Here is a 16,210-nt window from a genome sequence, read left to right as displayed (position 1 = left end):
CGGGACGGACAATTGGTACAGGTCGTGAATCAGAAGGTCTTTACTACCTTAACTCGCTCAGTCCTTCCACAACATGTCTAGTTACAGATCCTCCAGATCTAATCCACAGACGTTTAGGACATCCGAGTTTATCCAAACTTCAAAAGATGGTGCCTAGTTTATCCAGTTTGTCTAGATTAGATTGTGAGTCGTGTCAGCTTGGGAAACATACCCGAGCTTCCTTTACGCGTAGTGTTGAGAGTCATGCAGAGTCTGTTTTCTCCTTGGTTCATTCTGATATATGGGGTCCTAGTAGAGTCAGTTCAACCTTGGGATTTCGTTATTTTGTTAGCTTTATTGATGATTACTCAAGATGTACTTGGCTTTTCTTAATGAAAGATCGTTCTGAGTTATTCTCTATATTCCAGAGTTTTTGTGCTGAAATCAAAAACCAATTTGGTGTCTCTATCCGCATTTTTCGCAGTGATAATGCCTTAGAATATGTATCTTCTCAGTTTCAGCAGTTTATGTCTTCTCATGGAATTATTCATCAGACATCTTGTCCTTATACCCCTCAGCAAAATGGGGTTGCAGAAAGAAAGAATAGGCACCTTATTGAGACTGCTCGCACACTTCTAATTGAGTCTCGTGTTCCGCTGCGTTTTTGGGGCGATGCAGTTCTCACAGCTTGTTATTTGATTAATAGGATGCCTTCATCTCCCATCAAGGGTCAGATTCCACATTCAATATTGTTTCCCCAGTCAGCCTTATACCCTCTTCCACCTCGGGTTTTTGGGAGCACATGTTTTGTTCATAACTTAGCCCCGGGGAAAGATAAGTTAGCTCCTCGTGCTCTCAAGTGTGTCTTCCTTGGTTATTCTCGTGTTCAGAAGGGATATCGTTGTTATTCACCTGATCTTCATAGGTACCTTATGTCAGCTGACGTCACATTTTTCGAGTCTAAACCTTTCTTCACAACTGATGTCACTTCTGCTGACCACCATGACATATCTGAGGTCTTACCTATACCGACTTTTGAGGAGTTTAGTAATCCTCCTCCACCTTCAACCACAGAGGTTTCACCCATACCAACTTTTGAGGAGTCCAGTGTTATCCCTCCTAGTTCCCCAGCCACAGGAACACCACTCTTGACTTATCATCGTCGTTCGCGCCCTACATCAGGCCCATCTGGTTCTCGTCCTGCACCTGACACGGCTCCTACTGCGGATCCTGCTCCTAGTACACCGATTGCACTTCGAAAAGGTATACGGACCACACTAAACCCTAATCCTCATTATGTTGGTTTGAGTTATCATCGTCTGTCATCTCCCCATTATGCTTTTATATCTTCATTGTCCTCGGTTTCCATCCCTAAGTCTACAGGTGAAGCATTGTCTCATCCAGGATGGCGACAGGCTATGAGTGACGAGATGTCTGCTTTACATACAAGTGGTACATGGGAGCTTGTTCCTCTTCCTTCAGGTAAATCTACCGTTGGTTGTCGTTGGGTTTATGCAGTCAAAGTTGGTCCCGATGGCCAGATTGATCGACTTAAGGCACGTCTTGTTGCCAAAGGATACACTCAAATATCTGGTATATAAAATCGGCTCCAGGTAAAGGATTACTGTTTGAGGATCGAGGTCATGAGCAGATCGTTGGGTACTCGGATGCTGATTGGGCAGGATCACCTTCTGATAGACGTTCTACGTCTGGATATTGTGTTTTAGTAGGAGGAAATTTGGTGTCCTGGAAAAGTAAGAAACAGAATGTAGTTGCTCGGTCTAGTGCAGAAGCAGAATACCGAGCAATGGCTATGGCAACATGTGAACTAGTCTGGACCAAACAATTGCTCAAGGAGTTGAAATTTGGTGAAATCAGTCGGATGGAACTTGTGTGCGATAATCAAGCTTGCACTTCATATTGCATCAAATCCGGTGTTTCATGAGAGAACTAAACACATTGAGATTGATTGTCACTTCGTCAGAGAAAAGATACTCTCAGGAGATATTACTACGAAGTTTGTGAGATCGAATGATCAACTTGCAGATATTTTCACCAAGTCCCTCACTAGTCCTCGCATTGATTATATATGTAACAAGCTCGGTACATATGATTTATATGCTCCGGCTTGAGGGGAGTGTTAGAGATAGCTATGTAAATGTTAGAGATAGCTATGTAATTGTCCCACATTGGAATAGGAGTAGTATCCCCTTTGTATAGAGTAGCTATAAATAGCACCTCTTGTATTGCATCACACACAATATCAATATATCATATTTTCTCCCGTGCCTTCTCACAACCCTATTTTGAACACACCTCTTTCAATCCTACTAGCAATCCAGATCTTTCATGAACTAGGATAATAAGATTGTAGAGTCCTACGATCCAGATTGTGATTTTTACAAAATAGACCTTTACTAGTAATTACTTGGTGAACATAAGTTCACAGACCTTCTTTCAATTGTTCGACTCAAAATAAAAATGTGATTATACATGCATATAACAAGAAATAACTTTGGGTAGATGGTCAAGACAAAATTTTGAAAAAGAAAAAGTGAGGATACACAACACGTGCCCTATATAGGACGATAAGTTGGAATCACCATAAGAAACTTGGAGTCTAGTTATTGAGGACTTCTCTTCTGCAGAACAGTATTTGCAAGGACTTAGTCCAGGTGCAAACAATACATGCCCTAACTTTGCTTACATGTATAAAGCAAATTAAATTTGGACGAGTCAGCTACTATTACTATTAAGGCGGATTTAATAACACGGCCAAGTTTCTCTTCTCACTTAAACACTTCAAAGTACAAAAACGAGTTAAAATTGATTTCACTGTATGACAAGGGATCAAGCATTGTGAAGCATGTGGTAGAACTTTTATCAGGAACATGAAACACAACCCAACATTTTTCTGTACATTTTAATTTAAAGACCTGATTAAAACTTTAGTTTTGATCAAATCACAGATATGCAAGAAAGGTAAGTTTCCTCTTATGTTTCTTTTTTAGGAAGTGGGTGGGGGACAGAGAGACAACAAAGAGGACGAATGCACATACGGTATCGCCAGTAATGTTTTGGGTAAAGTTTTGATCAAATCACAGATATGCAAGAAAGGTAAGTTTCCTCTTACGTTTCTTCTTTAGGAGGTGGGTGGGGGACAGAGAGACAACAAAGAGGACGAATGCACATACGGTATCGCCAGTAATGTTTTGGGTTTGTTGGATCATTGATTGTCTCTTCCACTGCAGGCCGCGTTGTGTAATCTTCTTTGAGTGCTAACAAATCCTGTTCATTATGTTGCAATTTTGTCAGTGCCGTAGAAGAAAATACTGAACGTTGAGATGAGCATTGAAACATTAATCCTGCTGGGCAGCTCATTAACATCAAAAAAGAAATTGCAAATAGTGGAAAGCACAATGTCAAGATCACATGCTTCACAAGAAATGATACCATGACAAACAACCACCTAATTTTTCTTATGACTGCTTTAGAGTAGAACAGAAAAGATGCTCATTAAGTAGCATATTTAGTCACGAAGTGGTTTAGTAGCCCTGACTAAACATTAGTACTACTAAATATCCATGCATTTCAATGCTAACTTGAATAAGTACATAGTTCTAACTTTTTGAATGCCGGTAGACGAAACACAACCATTCAACCATTTCCACAGAGCTACAGAATCTATGCTTTCCAAACTGTTTGAAAACATCCATTCCGAGAAATAAATCAGCTTCTCTTTTGTAGAGCTAAAAAGTCGTAAGATGTCAATATGGTGAACAATCAAACGAATTTGTTTAGAAATTTTTTTCAGTTGGGGGTGGTGGGAGGATAACTAATTTATTACGTAGGATCTTTACATCACCATCCTTTCCAAATTGAATTTGGTTGTTTGAAATTAGCTAAAAGCTCCCCAGGAAAAGGAATTTTGACTTTTTCTTGCTCTTGGAACTAAGTTGCTCCGACATGGCAGTTTAGGTGCCGCACTCATGTCAACACGACACTAGTGTGGGAGTGGGTATGGGATCCGTACAGGATTTGGTCAAACAATTTTGGATACTTTCACCAATACGGACAGAAGAATTCGAGACAAAATAAAATTTGATTCCCGAAATCAGAATCAGACTTAGGGTAAATTTGAAGAAAATAGCATTATGATCCATATCTCTAAATCTCAGAATTTACATATCGTAGGATCCGACTTCTAGATCCGCACCCGTGTCCGAGCAACTTAGTCTTGGGCTAAAGAGCATTATCCTTTAGAAGCCTAGCAAACTAGTGCCTTTAGAAGGAATTAAGGGATTATTGAAAGGACATAGAACCCACTAATCATCATGCTGCATCAGTGTTATGAAGCTTCGAGGCACATGTGAGCGAGCCAATTTAGCACTAACTACTAATCAAGCATCAAGTACATGCTACAAAAAGAGTGGCAGGATCTATATATCAATGAAGTACCTGGAGCGGAAAGATTGACCACATCGATGGAGCTTCAACATGCTGCCGTAAGACAAAGTGCACAATTTCAGGAGTGCATTGATCAGGTGGCAACTCATCAGATCCCACGACTGCTTGAAAAAAGCGGTGCCTTCTCTCTTCATCTTCCTCCCACCAAGCGCGTAGAGTGGAACAGTCATGGCATGATGGAGCACAAACCTTAGTTTAAAGTAGCAAACTTTATTTGGCTAGCCTTTAAGCAACAAGGACTAGTATGCATTAAAACCAGATTGTTACTTAGACGACAAACGCACTCCTAAAAGTCTTACAAGGCTTCCATAGAAGAAAAAGGAAGCATATTCAAAGGTGTCTTCACTCTTTTCATCCAATATATCCCGAAGGGTAAGCATTAAAAGCAGAACAATATTTAGTTCTTTCAAAAAAAAAAAAATTCATGTTAAGCAAGATTAGTGCTTGCATCTAGTTTCCATTGACTTTGAACAGACTTCCAGTCCAGTACATCAGTATGTTTTCGTTTAAAAGGTAGAATGACAGAACAGGAGTAACAATCAAGAGTTTTGTCAAGCCCCCAGGTGCTGTTTTCTTACAGCCAGAGGGAGCACTTGGACAAATTTTATAGCAACACGACGTATAATCACATGAAGAAAATGCTCAGATTCAATTTGAGTACCTAAGGTAACATCATAATATTGCTCAGCCCTTTTATATTTCTGTCATGGTTTGATTATATTTGTTTAATAGGTTAAGCATGTTTTACAATTTTACAGAAAAAGGTTTGTACAGTAGATTATCATAGAAACTGCTCCACATAAGACTAACGTCCGTTGGTACTTCGTCCTTCAAGTAATTTGATTTGGTTTATGAAAATATATGCACTAGTTAAAAAAGTGAAAAATGCTCTCAGGCACAGTTTACGAGGTGAGGTCTTAAATCTTTTTCTGAGAGCAATTCAGGTCATCGGAGGTTACTGGAGGGACTGTGTTTTCTTCAATGTCGTCAGATCGATTAAAAACACGGTTCGTGAACATGCAAACAAGATCAAAAGGGTCTTTTTCACGGAGGCGGACAAATCTTTTGATATCACGGAGAACTTTTCTGGTTCAGTTCTGTGGTATGACCAGGTGGAGAGAGCTGAATTTAATGTGTAGGATAACAGTTGGCAAGAAGTTCTGCTATGCATTTGTGATTTATGACATGGCGACATGGGCACAAGGATACAAGTATAAAAGTTGGAAGTTAATGACCATTTACACAACTATTATTGCTCTCAAAAGTACAACAGATATGGCAGATTCATTAGTATCATGACAGTACATGGCGAGAGGAGCTCAGTCATTAAAGTTCCTGAACTGTCTTCAAACAAGGGATGGGGACTCATAGCTGGAAAAATCAAAAATTTTGTTCTTGAAGGTGGGATTAACCATGTAGTGAGATAACCCAAGAAGATAAATAATTCTTATGCTGATACGATTGCCCAAGGCAAATGGGAAACTAGGTTAGGAACATCAGCTTCAAGCAGAAAAATGAGTGCATCAACATCTCCGGTTCTGTAGCCATATCTGATAATGATATACTTGGCAGGCGCCTGGTAGGGAGTTTCTCTGGAAACACTGAAGTCCCACTCGCTCGGATCTACGCAGATGGGCAGCGGAGAAATGGAAATCTGATTTCGGAGTCCAGATCTAAGATTTAAATGAGCTGGAATTTCTTTATGAATTCCCCAATAGGAAGATAGCAGAACAAGTTATGCTCGGCGACTGGAGGTGGAAGCAAGAGCCTCTCAAACTGAAATGGTGGTCGCCGGAGGCTGGATGTGCGCCAGTGCGTTCAGGCATTGATTGGTTGTGTATCAGGGTCATTGGCCTGACTCTTCATCTCTGGTCTACAGAGATAATAATGGAAATAGGTTAAAGTTAAAGACAAAGGAGAAGACTATCTTGAAAAATCTCCTAAAGTGGGCAAGAATCAAAGTTAGAGGTCCTACAGATAAAATTCACAAACTTTGTAGAAATGTCTCCTGAGAGTATCTTTTCTCCGACGAAGTCAGAGTCAATCTCAATGTGTTTAGTTCTCGCAATATGAAGGGCAACTTGATTACCACACACAAGTTCCATTTCACTGATTTCACCGAATTTCAACTCCTTGAGCAACTGTTTGATCCAAACTAGTTCACATGTTGCCATAGTCATTGCTTGATATTCTGCTTCAACCACATTCTGTTTCTTGCTCTTCCAAGACACCAAATTACCTCCTACCAAAACACAATATCCAGACATAGAACGTCTATCAGAAGGTGATCCTGCCAAAACAGCAGCTGCGTACCCAACGATCTACTCATGTCCTCGATCCTCAAAACAATAACCTGGAGATGACTTTACATAGCGAAAAATGCGGACGATTGCATCCCAATGACTATCACAAATGTGAGAAAGCACGGGAGAAAATATTATTTCTTATTAATTTTTTAAAGTATTGTACAATGCCCCATTTATATTGACTACATAATCATAGGTATCTACTTCTCGATGTGGGACACTATACATGACTAACTACTTAACACTCCCCCTCAAACCGGTGCATATAAATCATATGTACCGAGCTTGTTACAGATGTAACTAATACGAGAACCAGTAAGAGAATTAGTGAAAATATCTGCTAACTGATCATTCGACTTCACAAACTTTGTAACAATATCTCCTGAGAGTACCTTTCCTTTAACAAAGTGACAGTTGACCTCAATGTGTTTAGTCCTCTCCAGTGTTATCAAAAGTGAAAATCGCAAAAAAACTCTAAGATCTATTGGGGCTTTAAGCGCAAGGCGCAAAAAAAGCGTGGGCTTTAATGATGAAAGGCGCAAATGGAGAAAAACTACAAATATGTATGTGTAGTCCAAGACTAATATGTATAAGCATGATTACCAAACATATGGACAAAGAAACTGAAGAGAACTTACGACAAAGTGAAATATCAATTGTTTAGTGTCGCCTCTTTAGGATTACGCTCATTGGCAAGGAAAAGTATGTGTTAGAACCTTGATGACAACACTAAAGCGTCCACTAAGCGAAGTGAAGCGCTCAACAGGTTTTGAGCCTCGCTTTAAGGCTTAAGCGCGCCTTTGATAACACTGGTCCTCTCATGGAACACCGGATTGACGCAATATGAAGGGCCAGTGTTTATAAAAGCGCTCGCTTCGCGCTTAAGCGAGAGGCTGCACGTTTCACCCTGCTGAAGCGACTCAGGTGCAGAAAAGTGACTGCTTCCCACTAAAAAGCAAGAAGCGGGAAAGCGATGTGATGCGAAGAAGCGACCGCTTCTGTTTTTAAAACAGACCTAGCCCTTCTCCTTCTTTTCACAGTTTAAACGTCCAAAAAGCAGCGAAATGCTCGCGAATTTTTTTTACCTTCGGTTCTTTCTCAGAATTGATGCCAATTTTGAAAAAAATTGCCCAGTTTACTGCCTAGTTTTTGTTTCCTCCTCTGCCCAGTTTTTTTTTTACCTCTAATTTTATATCCTTTTTAAAATTCTGCTTCACTTCAAAAAAACGAGCGCTTCGCTTCTCGCTTTAAGCAAAATGGGGGTTGTCGCTTTTTCTCGCTTCACGCTCTTCATACCACTATGAAGAGCAACTTAATTATCACACATCAGTTCAATCTTGCTGATTTCTCCAAACTTAACTCCTTGAGCAATTGCTTGACCCAAACTAGCTTCCACGTTGCCATAGCCATGGCCGATCATTCAACTTCGGCGCTAGATCGAGCAACTACATTCTGTTTCTTGCTCTTCCAAGAAACCAAATTACCTCTTGCTAGAACACAATATCAAGACGTAGAACGTCTATCAGAAGGTGATCCTGCCCGATCAATATCTGTGTAACCAACAATCTGCTCGTGGCCTCGATCCTCGAATAGTAATCCTTTGCCTGGAGTTGACTTTATATACCGAAGAATGTGAACAACTGCATCCAGTGACTATCACAGGGAGAATCCATAAACTGACTTACAACACTCACCAGAAAAGAAATGTCATATCTATCAGAAGATTGCAAAGCATGAAGAGACATCATGGAGGCAGAAGTCCAAAACATTATGGTTGAAGCAAGGGAATAATAACACCAAATTTTTCTAGAGGATGGCTTCCATAGAAGATTCAATCATATAGACAATCTGAGGGTCAAGGGGTTACATTCATGATCCAGATGGAATTAAAAGGGAGATAGAGGCTTTCTACCAGAGATTATATACTGAAACAGAAAATAGGAGACCTGGTTTTACTATGCAGTGAGGGCTCTTATATCACAGATGAAGAAAATGAATGGTTACAAAGGGACTTTGAGAACAGGAAGTGGTGGAATGCTTGAAATATGCGCAGCTGATAAAGCACCTGGTCCTGATGGGTATTCCATGGGATTCTTTCCATATATACTGCCCGATGCCGAAAGAAGACCACATAAATACCATTAAGAATTTCCATTGTAATGCATATTTTGAGAAGTGTTATAATGCATCTTACATAGCTTTAATTCCTAAAAAGAATGGGACTAAAGAACTCAAGGACTTCATGCCCATCAGTCTAATAGGAAGTGCCTATAAAATCATCTCCAAGTTGTTAAAAGATAGCTCAAGAAGGTGGTGGATAAACTGGTGGATGGACAACAAATGACTTTCATTAAGGGTAGACAAATAATAGATGTTGCTCTGATTGCTAATGAATGTGTTGCTAGAGTTAAGCAATCTCTAGGGATCCTTTGTACACTTGAGATTGAGAAGCAGATGACCGTGCCAACTGGAACTTTCTTATTGAAGTTTTAAAGGACATAGGATTTGGGAGGAAGTGGTTAAGCTAAATGTAACGACCGGACCGGTCGTTTTGAGCATTTGCATTCAGTTTGGTGATATGAGGCCATGAGTAGTTTCATATGGTGTATTATGACTTGCATGTATTGTCGGTTTTGATTTTTGAGTGCTTCAGGATTGATTTAGAAGAATGATTCTCAAATTAGAAGCTTTAAGTTGGAAGAGTTGATCAAGTTTGACTTTTATGTATTTGATCTTGGATCAGAGTTTTTTGATGGTTCCATTAGGTTCGAATGGTGATTTTAGACTTGGGCGTATGCCCGGATTTGCATTTGGATGTTTCTAGAAGGTTTTAGCTCTATTTGGCGAAATTTAGCAATTTGGAGGTTTGGAAGGTTCATAAGTTTGACCGGGAGTTGGCTTCGATGCTATCAAGTTCGGATTGTTGTTCCGGGAGTTGAGGTAGGTTCATTATGTCATTTAAAACTTGTTTGCAAAATTTGGGTTCATTCCGAATTGGTTAGGCTTGAATCGGACGCTTGGTTGAAGTTTGAAGTTTATGAACTTAAGAGTTTGATCTTGATCGACGATTCATGATTTTGATGTTATTTTACGTGATTTGGGGACTCGAGTAGGTCTCTGTTATGTTTTGGTTGGCATGTTCAGACGGGGTCCCAAGGAGCTCAAATGTATTTCGGATTGGTTTCAGACCATTTCGGAGTTTGCATGAGATGTTGGTTTTTTGGTGCTCTAGTTGAGCTTCGCAACAGCGACAGCAGAGGCGCGATCGCGTGGAGTTTTGTGAGTTGGGTTGGTAGTTCATCGCGTTCGTGCAGGAGCTATCACGTTCGTGGATAAGGAATTGGACTAGAGGAGATTGCTCTTCGCGTTCGTGTGAAGTCAACCGCGTTCGCGAAGGGGAGCTGAGAGGTGGTGATATTGCTTTCGTATTCGCGAAGTCTATACTGCAATCGCGGAGGCTTGGCTGAGTTGTGCATCGTGATTGTGAGCCTGGGGCCGCGAACGCGTAGTGTCTTTCTGGGCAGCGTTCATTTAGTGCTTCGCGATCGCGAAATGGGTCCCGTGATCGCGAATGGTACACCTGAAGCAGAGGTATAAGATATTATTTTCGGATTTGGACCTCATTTTATCACATTTTCAATTTGGGAGCTCGAGTTTGGGAGATTTTAGAGGGGATTTTCACCATTTGGATTGGCGTAAGTAGTTTTTACTCGGATTTGCTTATTTTACATGATTTCATATTTGATTTTGCCATTTGATTAATGAATCTAAAGGAGAAATTGCGGGTTTCTGTCTAAACTTTTCTAAAGTGAATAATTGTGTTTTGAACACCGTTTCGGAATCGGAATTTGATGAAATTAGTATGATTGGACTCGTATTCGCAAGGGTTGTGGGAATTTGTGAGTTTCATCGGATTCCAAGGTGCGAACCCGGGTTGACTACGAGTATTTGATTAAAGATTCGACCTTTCTCGTTTGAGTTTGTTTCTTATGGCATTATTTGATACTATTTTTTAATTGCTTTTGGCTAGTTTCAAGCCGTTCAGATGTCGATTCGCGCGGGATGGCATTTTCGGTTCGAGGTGAGTAACAAATCTAAACTTGGATTTGAGGGTAATTATCCCTGAGAAGTGTGATATTTGAGATGTATTGGAGTAACGCATGTGCTAGGTAACGGGCGTGTGTGCGTGCACCGAGGTATTCATGATTCGGATAGTTCTTAGGGTATTATATGACTTGTTTTGCTATCATGCTTTTTTGATGTCATGTTTTCTCCATTTGTATGACTAAATGAGTTATTATTCATGCTAGAAATCACATCTAGGCTATCTGCTTAATTGTTTGAGACATGATAGGGCTATTTTTGCCATGTTGAAATATTTGTCTTCGCCGTAGTCATACTGTTCGGTCATGATAGTTATATCCGCATGTAATATCTCTATCTCCGTACCTGATATGTTGTCTCACATGTTATTGGTGTTCTTGTACGTGATACGAGTTTGAGCTGAATTTGTGGCAAATTGTGATATTGCGTGTTGTGTAATTGGATTATGTTTCTATGAGATGTTGGCATATGGAGACTTGAGCAGATTGATGACTGGTGTAGGCCATAGAGCCGCGTTGTGAGTTATATTTAGATCGGGTTGCACGTCGCAACGGTTTGATATTTGGATCGGATTGCACGCTGCAACGGTTATATTGATTAGCGCTTGGGCAAGGATCCGCCCTTCAGGAGTCTGGTATTCGCAGTAAGGGCAGGCACAGAGATATATATGTGCTTTGGTGAGGGGCATTTATGCAAGGCACCCGTATAGTGCCGAGTGTAATTGTGTGTGTGATGGTGAGGGGCATTTGTGCCAACCACCGTGAGTGTGCTGAGTGTGAGTGTACGTAATGGCTTCGTTTTAATGCTATTAACTTGACATGCATATTTGACATGTAGGCATAGATATGTATTTTCCTCATGCTAGATGTCAATATGGTGTTGTTGACTTGACATGTAGGCATAGAGATGTCTTTTCCTCATGCTAGCTGGTAATGAAATATCTTATCAGTTGTTGAAAGTTCGGAAAATCACAGCTTCCTTGATACTCACATTTTTTAAATTTCGGTGAAAGATTGGACTTTGACTATCATACTGGTTTTTTATGATGTTGATGCAGATGCAGATTCTGGGCTACATGTCAACCGGAGGAAGAGGCTGTTATTCCCAATCAAAGAGGTTGCAAATTACCAGGTTCTAGCTGCTACTCTGAGATGTGAGGCGGGTTCATTACCTACTACTTATCTGGGTTTATCTCTAGGATCCACAATAAAGCTCAGGGAATCTGGAATGTAGTGCTTGAAATCTTGAAAGATGTAAAAAGAGGTTAACAATCTGGAAGAGCCAATATCTTTCCCTGGGAAGGAGAATGATATTGGTGAGTAGTGTACTGGATGCACTTCCTACCTGTGTTATGTCTTTGTTTCCTTTACCTTGTAAGGTAAGATAAAGAATTGTTGCATTAAGGAGGAAATGCCAATCATCTGGTTAATTGGAAAACTCTCATCACTAGTAAGGGACAAGGGGGCTGAGCATCAGGAACCTCAAGGCACACAAACAAAGCCTTCTCATGAAGTAGCTATAGAGGTATAATCCGGAGACAAATGCCTTATGGAGAAGAGTTATCTGCTACAAGTATAGTCAGGATGGACAGTGGTGCACTAGGTCTGTCAATAGCCATTATGGTGTGAATGTTTGGAAATCCATTAGAATGCACTGGAACTCTTTGGCTACAAATTGCAGGATACAACAACAACAAAAAAAAAAAAAAAAAAATAACTCAGCGGGGTCTGGGTGGGTAGAGTGTACGCAGACCTTACTCCTATCCGGAAAAGGTAGAGATGTTTCTGATAGACTCTCGGCTCAGGAAAGATGAAACGAAGCAGTAGCAACAAGCAATAACAACAACAAAATACTGAGAAAACCAAAGCGAAAGATAGTGAGAGAACAGCACATAAGAAGAGCAATTTAAGAGCCACAAAAATAGATGGAAAGAAGCAGTAGCAACAAACCGTACCAATAGCAAGATACCAAGAAATCGAAGCTAAAGATAATACAGGTAAATAGCAATCTAAGAACAAGAAAAACTAACAAATTAACACTAATACCACGGGTACGGAAACGAAAAATGCTCGACTACATACTAGCCTTCTACCTTCCTATCAAGGGCCATGTCCTCAATAAGCTGAAGTCGTGGCATGTCCCGCCAGATCACATCTCCTCAATATTTCTTTGGCCTCCCTCTACCTCTTTTAATACCCTCCAAGACCAACCGCTCACACCTCCTTACCGGGGCATCTATGCCTCTCCTCTTCACATGCCCGAATCATCTCAACCTCACTTCCCGCATCTTGTCCTCCACGGGGGCCACTCCCACTTTTACCCGAATATCATCATTCCTAATCTTATCCAACCTCGTATGCTCGCATATCCATCTCAACATATGTTCTTAACTGGCTAACACTCTGCCCCGTACAACATAGTCGTTCTAACCACCACTCTGTACAACATATCTTTAAGTCTCGATGGCACATTCTTATCACACAAGACGCCGGATGCTAGCCTCCAATTCATACACCCCGTTCCGATACGATGTGTGACATCCTCATTAATCTCCTCATTCCCATGGATAACAGACCCAAGATACTTGAAACTTCCTCTTTTGGGGATAACTTGTGAATCAAGCCTCACGTCCATGTCCACTTCCTCGGTCACGTCGCTGAACTTACACTCCAAGTATTCGATCTTAGTCTTGCTCAACTTGAAACCTTTAGACTTTAGCGTCTGTCTCCAAACCTCCAGCCTCTGGTTGGCACCACCTCGCGTCTCGTCAATCAGTACAATATCGTCTGCGAATAACATACACCATGGCACCTCCCCTTGAATATGGTGCGTCAATGCATCCATCGCTAAGGCAAATAAGAAAACTGATAAGGGTGGATAAGGGTGAGAAATGGAAGGAAAACTCCATTCTAGAGTGATAATTGGCTGGGACATGGTCCACTTAAAGAATTGTATTCCCTGAATTTACAGCATTGCAACAGTACCTACAGCCAATCTAGAAGGAGTTAAGGGTCAGCAAGAGTTGAACATCACTTTCAGAAAATATTTAACTGATTGGAAACTTGAGAGAGTTGGGGAATTCTTTAACACTGTGGAGACTTTTCAAGGATTCACAGACGATACTTTACATTGGAATAATTGTAGGAATGGGATTTTCACTGTCAGATCTGCCTATCTTTTATCTTTAATGACCAGTCAACCACTAGTTTACATTAGAAGGACTGTGCCAGCAACCACTAGTGAATTTTTGAAGTGTTGGAATTATAATGGAGGATCTGTGAGACAGAAGAAATGGAGGAGACTAGTTCCAGCTCGCATATGGCGGACAATTTGGATGGAGAGAAACTTAAGAGTTTTTGAAGACAAATACAATTTCAGGAAGTCAAGATGAATTGTATTCTTTTGTTTCATTTTTGGTGGAAAGAAAGTTAGGTAAATGAGACAGAATCCTTGGTTGACATGTTACTTTTTTTGTGATCCAAGGTGATCTAGCTTTGATTTTTGCTACCCTGTAAATTTTGCTTTGCACTGCCTTAGTGCATTACTTTCTTTCATATATAGATTTAAACATGTTACCATTCTCAAAAAAATAAAACTAACTTCCATTAAAATAAGTTGCACTTTAGTAGCAAAAATCTCTGAGGATTTTACCGTCATGTAGCTGTACTGAGAAGGAATACCAAATTCTAGACCAGGTTCACTTGGCATGCGTTGAATGCGTAAGCCTACTAAGCCCAATTCTTGCATCACCTGCATCAAAGTGGTCATCATTCAAATTGAAAATTAAGATGCAAGAAGTGAAGCAACAATGAAGTATGATTCCGGAGGAATGTTGGTACTGAGTAGCATACAGGATGAACACAGGAGGGAATTAGGCCAAGGTCTTCCCCACAAGCGAGCATATTTGATGAGTTCAAAAGAACAGGCAGAGTTTTCAAAGCATTTTGACGCCAAAGACCTTCTTGTCGCTGGAAGTAGTAATCGTAGTACAATCTTTTTAGGACATTTTGACTGCAATAGTAAACAGATCATAAGAAACCGGATGAATTAGCATAATTTCCTAAGAAAATAGAGGCTAAAACCCTATTATTCTTCACATGCAGAGAGGAAGGTATAGACATCTAAATGGATGAAGGATAGGCAGTGAAGTTACATTGAAAAAGTTACTGCAGTTTATCAATCTGAGATCAGATAGTGCAAACTAGATAAACACTTGAGCTACCTGTGCTGATCCAAATCCTTGAAGCTTGTCGTGTCTTCAATATTGAAGCGAGGGTAAAACTTTCTCAGATCTTCTGGATCCTTAATTAGAGCTACATTCTGTGATAAAGTAGGGAGGATGAATATAAAGACATGCATCAGTTGTAGAATAAGCATAATGCAGAAAAAAGCATAAATTTGTATATACGGGAAGAGAAAAATTAGACTTCTGGACATCAATGCAATGTATACTACACCTGCAGAAGATCAAAGAGTTTTCGTCGTAGCTTCTCTTCACTCTTTACCAACATGGATGTTTCCAAGAATGACTTCAACACAGATGCAATTTTCTTCTCAGTATTGCATTCCTCCTTGAACTACATTGAAAGAAGTAGAATATATTCACTTGGAACTACGCGCATAGCAACCTCAATGAAAGAACCCTCCAGCCCCATAGCTGAGATGCCACTATGACATAAAGAAATAGGTACATGATGCAACAAAGAGAACTGTAGAAATGAGCCCTTGCAAAAGAAAATAAAAGGTTGTGCTTTCGACGAGGTAGCTAGTTCTTTTAACGCTAGAACTAAGATGGTTGTGCATAAACTGAAAGCAATATTGTATGAATAAATCAAGAGATAAAAAAAAAAAAAAAAAAAAAAAGGAAGAATGCATCAGCTCTGTCAGGGTGAGGGACAGATATCTCACAAGAAATTCCAAATCAGACCTACTTAATAATATCCCATAGGTTCCCATATCCCTGTCCCAAACTGTCACTGAGAAGTCCAGCCTAATGAAAGAACCCTCCAGCCCCATAGCTGAGATGCCACTATGACATAAAGAAATAGGTACATGATGCAACAAAGAGAACTGTAGAAATGAGCCCTTGCAAAAGAAAATAAAAGGTTGTGCTTTCGACGAGGTAGCTAGTTCTTTTAACGCTAGAACTAAGATGGTTGTGCATAAACTGAAAGCAATATTGTATGAATAAATCAAGAGATAAAAAAAAAAAAAAAAAAAAAAGGAAGAATGCATCAGCTCTGTCAGGGTGAGGGACAGATATCTCACAAGAAATTCCAAATCAGACCTACTTAATAATATCCCATAGGTTCCCATATCCCTGTCCCAAACTGTCACTGAGAAGTCCAGCCTAG

General features: G+C 40.2%; 1 protein-coding gene across 3 annotated transcripts in view; it reads right to left on the bottom strand.

Annotated features, from left to right (window-relative positions):
- The window catches only part of LOC104218246 (4-alpha-glucanotransferase DPE2), a 46,752-nt gene that overhangs the window by 7,908 nt on the left and 22,634 nt on the right, over positions 1-16,210 (bottom strand). For 2 of the 3 annotated variants that reach the window (XM_070156001.1, XM_070156000.1), the window contains 6 exons: positions 15,314-15,433; positions 15,079-15,176; positions 14,708-14,867; positions 14,508-14,606; positions 4,438-4,635; positions 3,174-3,267 (listed from right to left, as the gene is read on the bottom strand). In XM_070156001.1, the coding sequence (XP_070012102.1) occupies positions 3,174-3,267; positions 4,438-4,635; positions 14,508-14,606; positions 14,708-14,867; positions 15,079-15,176; positions 15,314-15,433 (769 nt within the window). Of the gene's footprint in view, positions 1-3,112; positions 3,268-4,437; positions 4,636-14,507; positions 14,607-14,707; positions 14,868-15,078; positions 15,177-15,313; positions 15,434-16,210 lie in introns of all 3 variants that reach the window. The other variant, XM_070156002.1, reaches the window with a different exon arrangement.

This window comes from Nicotiana sylvestris, chromosome 9 (assembly GCF_000393655.2).
Source record: "Nicotiana sylvestris chromosome 9, ASM39365v2, whole genome shotgun sequence".
NCBI lineage: Eukaryota > Viridiplantae > Streptophyta > Magnoliopsida > Solanales > Solanaceae > Nicotiana > Nicotiana sylvestris.
Note: the sequence above shows the minus strand (reverse complement) of the source record. Positions and strands in the feature narration are given on the sequence as shown.